The sequence below is a fragment of the Podarcis gaigeae genome, assembly GCF_964106915.1.
Source record: "Podarcis gaigeae genome assembly, chromosome: 16".
NCBI lineage: Eukaryota > Metazoa > Chordata > Lepidosauria > Squamata > Lacertidae > Podarcis > Podarcis gaigeae.
The window spans coordinates 3789660-3800833 of NC_139693.1; the positions used below are offsets into that span (position 1 = coordinate 3789660).

At 48.8% G+C, this 11174-nt stretch overlaps 1 protein-coding gene across 2 annotated transcripts in view; it reads left to right on the plus strand.

The window, feature by feature from the left end:
- Positions 1-8569, plus strand: part of PRUNE1 (prune exopolyphosphatase 1) — a 30526-nt gene extending 21957 nt beyond the window's left edge. For both annotated transcript variants that reach the window (XM_083715843.1, XM_083715842.1), the window contains one exon: positions 7151-8569. In XM_083715843.1, coding sequence (XP_083571969.1) covers positions 7151-7627 — 477 coding nt within the window. In that variant the 3' untranslated portion in view covers positions 7628-8569. The remainder of the gene's footprint in view (positions 1-7150) is intronic.
- The last annotated feature ends 2605 nt before the right edge of the window (positions 8570-11174 follow it).

Here is an 11174-nt window from a genome sequence, read left to right on the forward strand (position 1 = left end):
GCGCTGTCATGCTCGCAGTTGTCACACCACATTTCCCCTGGCCTGCCTGACGGAAGGTAAGTGGGGTCTCTGGGGAGGGTCTTCTTTTTTGCACCCCCCTTTCCTCTGTCCTCTGCCCCACTCCCCATCTTTGAGTGGTGGAGGGTATCCTTCTCAGCCCTGCATTAATTCGATTCTGTATTGATTCGATTCCTTTCTTTTCTGCACAGGCTGAGCTTTAAGAAGGAAGGGTGTTAACGGATTCCATTTTCTCCTTCCTTCCTTTCTTCCTCCCTGCCAGTATTTAAAAAGCTCGTTTGCGTCTTCTGGCAGGAATCTAAAGGCGCCTCCTTTTTTAACCACCCTGAATGCATTTGCTCAGTGCGGATATGCCGCTGTCTCCAATAGGGCTTAGAATAAATTTCCTCTCCTGCACAACCTACTACTAATGTTTATTATTATTATTGTTATTATTACACGCATGTTTACAAACCTGCAACCTGTATTTCAATACAAAAATATATGGCAGCGTGGTAAAAATCTAGGAGACTATACCATTCCCTTATTATTATTTTTTTAAAAGATCAAGTCCCCAGTCCTCAGCATTTTCAGAGGGCTTCATTTTTTTCCAAAGTGCCTCGAATGTTTACGAAACAGCAACCTGTATTTCAAACTGGAAAATTTGGCAGTGTGGTAAGAACCTAGGAAAATCTCATTCTTTCCTATTATTTTTATTATTTTTTTTTTTTTTTTATTATTATTATTACCTAGGAAAATCTCATTCTCTCTTATTATTATTATTATTATTATTATTATTATTATTATTATTATTAAAATCATGCTTTCCAGTTGGCTTAGTTTCCCCCCCAAAGGGTCAAAGTTTAAGCAAGCCTCTCCAGACATGTAGAACATCAAAATGCGTTAAAATCTCATTTTCAGCCCAGCGCTGATTTCTGAAGGCTTTAAATGCCAGTTTTTAACCGTCTCTTTACTGATAATTTCATTGTTTTATCCTTTTTGCAAATCGCTTAGTGGTGTGTCCCACCCAACCCCTCCCCCCACACCAAGCGGAATATAAATTTTATGGAAAAAACTTATTTATTTAAATTTGGAGAAGTGCTTCGGGGGCTGTCTCCTGCTTGAAAAAAAGAACCCTTGGCTGAGTAATCATATATATCAGTTCTAGTTAAGCAACTGGTTAATTCAATCTGCATGTGAGGTAATGCAATCATTTGGGGTTGGGTGAGAGAGCCAAACACCCCCCCACACCCAGCCAGCTAGAGAAGCATCAGAAATTGTGAATAATACGCTCAAAAAGCAACCAAAAGCGAAACAAACCCTCTGCAATGTTTCAGTTGCAAGAATAAAAGTTCAGTGATGGTTTGCGATAACAGCCAGTGGAGGCAGTGGGAGAGGGAACCCTTGTCTCTATTTGTGCCCAGACCGGTGGAATCCAATTTATTTCACCTTCCAAGCCAGCCATCCCCCGAAGTCCTTTCGCTCCGAACCACGGCCGCTTTTCGCTCGCCTGCGAAATTTCAGGCGTTTGTGTTTCGGAAGCTTCCGCTGCAACAAACTTGTTCGTCTTTTATGCTGCCGAGAGCCCATCCGCCGTAGCATTGTCTTGCAAGAGAGATTCCCTCCGAGGTGTTTGAAAAACAACAACCAGCCCTTCCGAGGGGCGAGGCCTCTTCGGAGACGGCGCCTTCCGGGGACCGTGTGCTGGTGGTGGGCAGGGCCAGGGGCAAAACTGGGCAGAGCAACGGATATAAATGTTGGTTTTATGCATGAGGCTAGCTTCAATGCAGACAGCCATCTCTGCCCCCTGCCTGGGCAAGGAAGAGCTCAAGGGCACAACTTTCCAAAACGCTCATGGGGGGCACGATGGAGGGTTGTTGAAGGGTGAAGTTGGGTGTTGGAAGATTCGGGACAGATCAACGGAATTCCTTCTTCGCGAAGCGCCGAGTTGGCCTGCGGAACTTCCGCCCACAGGATGGCTTTGAAACCTGGCCAGCTTTGAAAGAGGACAGGGCAAATTTACGGCGGAGGAGAGGCCTAGCGATGGCTGCTAGGCATGATGGCTGCGCTCTGGCTTCAAAAGCTGCAGTCAGCGATGCTTCTGAATCCCAGTCTCTGGCAAGCGCAGGAGGGGAGAGCTGCTCTTGAACTGTTGGAAACCTGCTTGCTGGTTTCCAACAGATTGGCCCCCATGAGAACAGGATGCTGGCCTAGGTGGGCCATGGGCCTCATCCTGCAGACTTTTTCCGTTGCGGCCCAGAACACTTGGAGGTTGTCGAAGGACCGTTTACCGCGAGGAGCAAACTGGGCACTTGTGTGCGGGCTGCTTGGCGGGTTTGGAAACCTTTTCCGCTGCGCAGTGCATTTAAAGTGCAATACAGTGGTACCTCGGATTAAGTACTTAATTCATTCCAGAGGTCCATTCTTAACCTGAAACTGTTCTTAACCTGAAGCACCCCTTTAGCTAATGGGGCCTCCTGCTGCCGCTGCACCACCAGAGCACAATTTCTGTTCTCATCCTGAAGCAAAGTTCTTAACCTGAAGCACTATTTCTGGGTTAGCGGAGTCTGTAACCTGAAGCGTATGTAACCCGAGGTACCACTGTAAACAAAAATCTGCCCTTATTCCCTTACGGGGAACACAAGAGCCCTTTGTAGGTTCTCTATCAGTCGGAGAAAATAACAGAGGCCAACCAGAGAATATTGAGAAGCAAAGCAGCTAGTAAGTCTGATCTTTATTGATGCTGTATTAGTTTTAACACTCAGTTGGGAGCTGCCAACTGCATTATTATTATCTGTTGCAATAGGGTGCTCCCCTCACACGCAGGAAAGGAGGAGGACCCAGAACCAAGGTGTGCCTGCCCTTATATATACATTTTAAATTCCCTGCCCTGGAGCTCAAGACCACCCCTCCATACATCACACATACATCACAGAAGGGGTGTAACCCAAGACCACCCCCCACAAACATCATACCTACACCACAGAAAAGGTGGTCTACAACAGAAATTTGAATGTTGTTGTTTTTCCTGTCTGCCAGGTTATCTGATAATGCCTTATCTGATTGCCTTTCCTGGTAGTTTGGCCATTCCTTTGAGATGGTGATTTCCCAATTCCTGAGACAATAGGAAGGTTACCTCACCCCCCTCCCTCCTTGCAGAGAAAACATCTGGTCAGTTTGGGAGTCAAAATGGTTTCAGGGCAGTCTTCCTGTGCTGCTCCAGACATGTGGTCCACATATCTATGTTTGTGCTTGGTTGGTACATTTAAATAACATTTATTATAGATATAGAAGACCTTAAATTTTTTATTGCAAAAGAAAGAGGCCCCAAACCATTATCCTTAACTCGATATCTTTTGCGGCTCTTCCCCTGCACGACGCCCCGTGGAAGGAGTTTATTAGGAAGTGAAAGAAGTTAATGGACGCATAACAAGCGAGGGACATGGTTCACAAAGCAGCTAATTCCCCTAGCCTCCGTCCTTGACAAGGCAGCTGTAAAAATCGCCTTTTCCCTCCCTCTCTGCCCTTCCTCGTTGAATACAAATGAGGGCATTTCTTTGGGTGGTTTTTCTTTCTTTCTTTTTCAATGGGAAGTCCTCACAGCTTTCGCCTCTAGCAAAGAAAGGCCTTCAAGGCTGGGCAGGTTGCAAGGCTGGCTGTAGCTTTGATGCTGCCCACTGGTTGTTTTTTTAGGGGGGCTCCTCTCCGTACGGGACGTGGGTGGCGCTATGGGTTAAACCACAGAGCCTAGGACTTGTCGATCGGAAGGTCGGCGGTTCAAATCCCCGCGACGGGGTGAGCTCCCGTTGCTCGGTCCCTGCTCCTGCCCACCTAGCAGTTTAAAAGTATGTCAAAAGTGCAAGTAGATAAATAGGTACCGCTCTGGTGGGAAGGTAAACGGCATTTCCGTTCTGGTTCGCCAGAAGCAGCTTAGTCATGCTGGCCACATGACCTGGAAGCTGTACGCCAGCTCCCTCGGCCAATAAAGCGAGATGAGCGCCGCAACCCCAGAGTCGGTCATGACTGGACCTAATGGTCAGGGGTCCCTTTACTTACCTCTCCCTACTCCATCATTATTTTAAAAAATTGCTTTTCTACCTCCATATCATAAACAAATGTACATGTCAAAGCAGTTTAAAGCAATAAAACCATACTATAAATCCATCAGAAAGTTAAAAACGGACATGAATTAAACCTTGTGGAAGGATGTACTCCTGTTGGAATAGAAAAGTTTTCAGCAGGTGTTTTAGAGTTGTCCCGCGGGATCTCCAGTGGCAGAGAGTTCCACAGAGCCAGCCCGATGATGACCCCAAAGGCTCGATTTCTTGGGGTTGTCAAACGAGCCTCGCAGAGTCAAGGCTGCGGCATTTGTAGGGCTCAGGCAAAAGGGATGGGTGGGTGCAATGCTATTTGGAACCAGAAGGCAGGCTAGAATTTGGGGGAGCCTAAGGGAAGGTCCCCCAGGTTCAGTCCCCAGGATCTCCACCTTGGGCAAATACATGCCTGAAACCCCGAGGAGCCACTGGGACCGTGTTCTGAGTCCGCAGGAAGCAGCTTCCTGCGTTGCTCTTCAGATCAGCATTCAGAACCCTGAGGACTAGAATCTTATAATTTTAGTTTTGGGGGGGGGGAGCTGTAGCTCTGTGGCATAGCGCTCGTTTTGCACGCAGGAAGTCCCCGGTCCAGTATCCGACAGCATCCACACGTAGGGCTGGGAACTACCCTATTTTTCGCCCTATAAGATGCACCAGACCCCAAGACGCACCTAGTTTTTGGAGGAGGAAAACAAGAAAACAAATATTCTGAATCTCAGAAGCCAGAACAGCAAGAGGGATCGCTGCGCAGTGAAAGCAGCAATCCCTCTTGCTGTTCTGGCTTCTGGGATAGCTGCGCAGCCTGCATTCGCTCCATATGACGCATACACATTTCCTCTTACTTTTTAGGAGGGAATAAGTGCGTATTATAGAGCAAAAAATACAGTATCTCCTGCCTGAAACCCAGGAGAGATGCTGTCGGTCAGAGCAGGCAGTACTGGGCTGGATGTCTGCTGCGAGAAAAGGATCCTGGTCTAGGATGGGCCTTGTGGCCTGATCCGGCATGGATTTTCCTTGAACCCTGGACCTTCATCCAGCTAAACTTTGGTTCTCAGGGACCCGCGTAAATTCCGTTAACCCCCCCTCCCCTCCAAAGCAATTGCTGCTTCGAAATGAGCAACCCTGCAGGGCTGTTGTTGAGAATTGCCATGGTAGTTAATGCAGAAGCATTTGCAACCGCTGCTCTGCTGTACGGGATAATAATATATTATTTATACCCCGCCCATCTGGCTGAGTTTCCCCAGCCACTCTGGGCGGCTCCCAATCAAGTGTTAAAAACAATATAGCGTTAAATATAAAAAACTTCCCTAAACAGGGCTGCCTTCAGATGTCTTCTAAAAGTCTGGTAGTTGTTCATCTCTTTGACATCTGATGGGAGGGTGTTCCACAGCGTGGGCACCACCACCAAGAAGGCCCTCTGCCTGGTTCCCTGCAACCTCACTTCTCGCAATGAGGGAACCGCCAGAAGGCCCTCGGCGCTGGACCTCAGTGTCCTGGCTGAACGATGGGGGTGGAGATGCTCCTTCAGGTCTACTGGGCCGAGGCCATTGAGGGCTTTAAAGGTCAGCACCAACACTTTGAATTGTGCTCGGAAACGTACTGGGAGCCAATGTAGATCTCTCAGGACCAGTGTTATGTGGTCTCAGCGGCCGCTTCCAGTCATCAGTCTAGCTGCTGCATTCTGGATTAATTGCAGTTTCCGGGTCGCCTTCAAAGGTAGCCCCACGTAGAGCGCGTTGCAGTAGTCCTAGCAGGAGATAACTAGAGCATGCACCACTCTGGCCAGACAGTCTGCAGGCAGGGAGGGTCTCATCCTGCATACCAGATGGAGCTGGTAGACAGCCGCCCTGGACACAGAGTTAACCTGCATCTCCATGGACAGCTGTGAGTCCAGAATGACTCCCAGGCTGCACACCTGTTCCTTCAGGGGCACAGTTACCCCATTCAGGACAAGGGAGATTTGGATTCACTGATATACCTATGACTACACCTTTTTTAAGGGACACGGGTGGCGCTGTGGGTTAGACCACAGAGCCTAGGACTTGCCGATCAGAAGGTCGGCAGTTCGAATCCCCGCGACAGGGTGAGCTCTCGTTCCTCAGTCCCTGCTCCTGCCAACCTAGCAGTTCGAAAGCACGTCAAAGTGCAAGTAGATAAATAGGTACCGCTCCGGCGGGAAGGTAAACGGCGTTTCCATGCGCTGCGAGCCTCAGCTTCAGGATCTGTTGTTCCAGTGAGCACTCAGGGCTGATTTCCTTCAGAATGGAGAGGTTTCATCTCCTTGCAGTCCATGGGACTCTCAAGAGTCTCCTCCAGCACCAGAATTCAAAAGCATCCATTCTTTGGCGATCAGCCTTCTTTATGGTCCAGCTCTCACTTCCATACATCACTACTGGGGAAACCAGAGCTTTAACTACACGGACGTTTGTTGGCAAGGTGATGTCTCTGCTTTTTAAGATGCTGTCTAGGTCTGTCATTGCTTTCCCCCCCTTTTTTTAAAAGTAATTTTTATTGAATGATTTTACGTTACAAAAAACAATACAGCCATACTACCACTAAATACAATTAAGAAATAAAAATTACATACAACAATATTTAATTTGTTATTTGTTATTTACCATCTTACTTCCTCCCAAACATTCCACAAAGAAACACACATATGTGCAGACACCCACACTCCCAAGAAGCGGGAAACATAATAAATCCTTAATTGTTATCCGCCTCCTTTTACTTCCTTTGTCACTCGAACGCTAGCACTGAGTCAAAACTATTACAGTGGTACCTCAGGTTACATACGCTTCAGGTTCAGACTCCGCTAACCCAGAAATAGTTCTTCAGGTTAAGAACTTTGCTTCAGGATGAGACCAGAAATCGTGCTCCGGCAGCGCGGCAGCAGCAGGAGGCCCCATTAGCTAAAGTGGTGCTTCAGGTTAAGAACAGTTTCAGGTTAAGAACAGACCTCTGGAATGAATTAAGTACTTAATCCAAGGTACCACTGTATTGCAGTGTTGAACGTATCTTCTGTAACCATTGAGCTTGTTGTGTTTCTGTTTCCCCAGATCTGTCGAGCTCTGGAAACCTCCAGCAGCCCTCCCCTGAGCCTGTCTCCCCTTGAGAGCCCTTACGCCACCGTCCGAGCCTACCACCAGGGCAACACCACCGCCTCCCGCAAAAAAGTCCTCCCCGTCGTCCGAGATTTCCTGCGGGAGTGGGACCGGCCGGCCCCCGCCGCCATGCAGCCCGAGGCCACAGCCCCGTGCGGCAAGATGAGGCCGGAGCCCCGAGGTGCCGAACCCTGCGAGCGAGAGCGGGGGGCCGGCGGCCTCAGGAAGGACCCCGCGAAGCCACACCGCCTGGGGGACGACCTGGCCGCGGACGACGACGCCCCGCTGCCCCCCACGCCCATGAACAGCCTGGTGGACGAGTGCCCCCTCGACCGGGGGCTCCCCAAACTGTCGGCCGAGGCCGTCTTCGAAAAGTTCAACCGCATCGCCGAGGCTCGCTCCTCCGCGGACGACGAACTGGGAAAGAAGTGATGCTGGACGGACTCCTTTTTGAACCCGGGGAAATTCTCTAGCAGGGGTGTGTGAATGTGTTTGTGTGTGCGAACGGACGCACGGACGGATGTGGGGGAATCTAACGCGTGGCACGTTTCTCCACCAAGCGGTCCCGCACGCGGAGGAACGAGAGGCAGCGGGGAAAGGATTTGGGGCGGGGAGATGGTTGGACAAAGCGTTTCTGCAGCTCGGGGAGACAGACCTTGACAGTCTCCACTAATGGCAAAGGCTGGAGACAAAGGGTGACAGAACAGATGCCCGCAGGTAATCATAATAATTCATTATTACGGTCAGAGACCAGCTTGCAAAACACATAATGGGACTGCACTCCCGAAAGCAAAGCAGACATTTAAAACAATATGCAGCAATGACAGGTATAATTTTCTAAATTGCGGGGAGACCTCTGTCAACGGGAGTCCCAGGGCAGGTCTGGCTTTTGGAAACAATTCGTGTCTGTTGTTCGCTCCCCGGTTCCATCCGCCGTTAAGAGCAAGAGGTTTTGATCCACGGAGCCCAAGGCTCGTTGAAATGGGGAAGAGAACGGTCTGGCGAGCTGTTGATCCAGAGATAGGCTGTTGTCTCAAGAGGGATCGGAGACAGGCAATGCTACCTGCGGAACATGCACACACACACACACTGTTTTTCTCGCCGTTGCCTCCGGTCCAACAGGTCAGACAGGCTTTTGTGGGAAACCTTCCAGACCTGTTGGACCAGGCCAGAGGGGAAAGTACGACGAGACTTTTAGCATTCACACCGGGACAGCCGCTGCAGACGAAGCTGAATAATCACCTTTTGCAAGATTTCGGGTTCACCGCGGGCCAAAGACTTCAGCTGCCTCTGTGTGTCTCTAGCATGCTGTTGTGGAGTATGTTTGAAATGGATTTAATACACTTTCTAATGAATAAAAGCAAAAACAAAGAACCTGCACTCAAATATACATTCTATTTTAGAATATAGCGGGTCTTTTATTTCTGTGCCAGCTTCTGGGAGATCAGATGTCTTGGAATACTGTGTTTTTAAAATAGAGAGGGACTGACCAGAGGGGCAGAAGACAGAAAAGCTGATGGAGGAGAGAGGGAGGGAGAAAAGGATGCCCCACCTACTTTTGGCTCTGGCTCCACCCACCCCTTGGTTTGGCCCCGCCTGCACCCACACACCATCCTCTGCCGATCAAACATTCCTCCTCCCTCACCATGATCAATCCACCAGATATTAAGATCCAGGGTGGGTGAGCGTTGGACGGCGACCTGCAAGATCCGGGTTCGAAAATCTCTACTCAGCCATGAAGCCCTTGCCGGGGTGATTTTGGGCCAGCTGCTGTCTCTCAGCCTGACCTACCTCACAAGGCTGTTGTGAGGATGAAACAGGGAGGGGGTGCAGGAAAAAAAAATGCACGCCACTTCGAGTTCCTTGGAAGGAAAGGCCAGGTTCACAAATAGAATGAAGAAAAAAAAAAACACACCCTTTTTTTCTCTTGGCTGTGAAATGCAGGACTGAGGGCAGCTGCACCGCTGCACCTGTTGAATTCCTAACCGCTTGTGCAGGCAGTGGCGAAGGTTTGAGATTCCTCCCAGGGAAGGCAGGAAAGCTAAAGTTTTTGTCCCAGGAGGAGATTTCCGCCCCGATCCGTGACGGAGCATAACATGTGGAGGATTGAGAACTCTGGGTGTAAATTGGATCTGAGTATGGACACCGCCTAAGGGACGCAGGTGGCGCTGTGGGTTAAACCACAGAGCCTAGGACTTGCTGATCGGAAGGTTGGCGGTTCGAATGCCCACGACAGGCTGAACTCCCGTTGCTCAGTCCCAGCTCCTGCCAACCTAGCAGTTCAAAAGCACGTCAAAGTGCAAGTAGATAAATAGGTACTGCTCCGGCGGGAAGGTAAACGATGTTTCCGTGCTCTGCTCCGGTTCGCCAGAAGCGGCTTAGTCATGCTGGCCACATGACCCGGAAGCCGTACGCCGGCTCCCTCGGCCAATAAAGCGAGATGAGCGCCACAACCCCAGAGTCGGTCACGACTGGACCTAATGGTCAGGGGTCCCTTTACCTTTTTATGGACGCCACCTATCTGGGCTGCGTTCCTGTCAATGGGGTATGCAGGTACCAGCACCTCGACACACGAACCTGTGCGGCATGTCAGTCATAAAAATACACATTTCACAAGGTTGCCGAAGAAGTGGGCTGTTTATTGACGGAAAAGGGCTTTTAAAAATTGACAGTGCTGCTACTCCACTAGCCAACACTAGGGGGCAGGGCTGGGTGCAAAACAGGAGAATATAGAGACCCATGTGTGGTGTCCCAGGTAGACTGCCACTGCCCATGGAGGCTCCATTCCTAGTGATCGTGGCAAATAAACATCAGGAGCCCCAACAACAATCCTGAATGTTGGCCAGAAAACATGATGCAAGGCTGGAAAGTCTACAGCTGTTTCACTTGCTGAAGAGCACGAGAACTGAAAAGGTTTTCAGGTGTCGATTTTTATTTGCTGTTTGGTTCAACTTGGTTCCCAGGTTTCTTAGGGGCCAGTGGCCTGGTCCACATACAGAGCTCCTCTGATGTGCTTAATCATCACCATAATCATAACTTTATTATTTGTATCCCAGCTACTCTGGGCCGCTTCCAGCAAAATATAAAAAACACCACAAAACAGCAAACTTTAATTGGCGAAACTTATCAAAAGAAATAAAGATAAACTTTTTAATAAAAGGATGGAAATGGTTTACCGAATATTTACAGATAAATTGCAAACGGATAAAAACATTTGCAGGATTATTGCAATAACCTGCAGTTTCGTAAGAGTATATGCTTAAAAGTAGATAATTAAATGAGCGAATTAAATGAATTTGGATAGGCAGAAGGTATTAAAAAATTAATTTAAGGAGCCGCAGAAAGAGGGGGAAGGAAGTCAAACTCTGAAATATTATATTGGTTGTAAAACTAGTGAAATGTATAAATTTGAAAAGTATAAGTAAAAACATTTTTTTTAAAAAAAAAACATTAAAAACTCCTGATACAGAGCTGCCTTCAGATGTCTTCTAAAAGTCATATAGATTATCTCTTTGACATCTGACGGGAGGGCATTCCACAGGGCGGGTGCCACTACCGAGAAGGCCCTCTGCCTGGTTCCCTTCACTTTTCATAGAATGATAGAATTGTAGAGTTGGGACCCTGACGGTCATCTAGACCAACCCCCTGCAATGCAGGAATCTTAGCTAAATCACCCAGTGGGGGAACTGCCAATAGGCCCTCAGAGCGGGACCTCAGTGCCTGGCCCTCCATGATTCAATGAGAAGTGAAGTTACAGGGACTTATGGCGCCTTCAGCCCCAGAGGCAGTCTACCCAGATTCCCTTTGGTCACTGTGATAACAGGAAACTGATCTAGATAGGCCACTGCCCTTGACCACCAGGACTGCTCATATATCCTTATTTCTCCCAATCCCTTTTTTGTTGTTTAGTCGTTTAGTCGTGTCTGCCTCTTCGTGACCCCCTGGGCCAGAGCACGCCAGGCACTCCTGTCTTCCACTG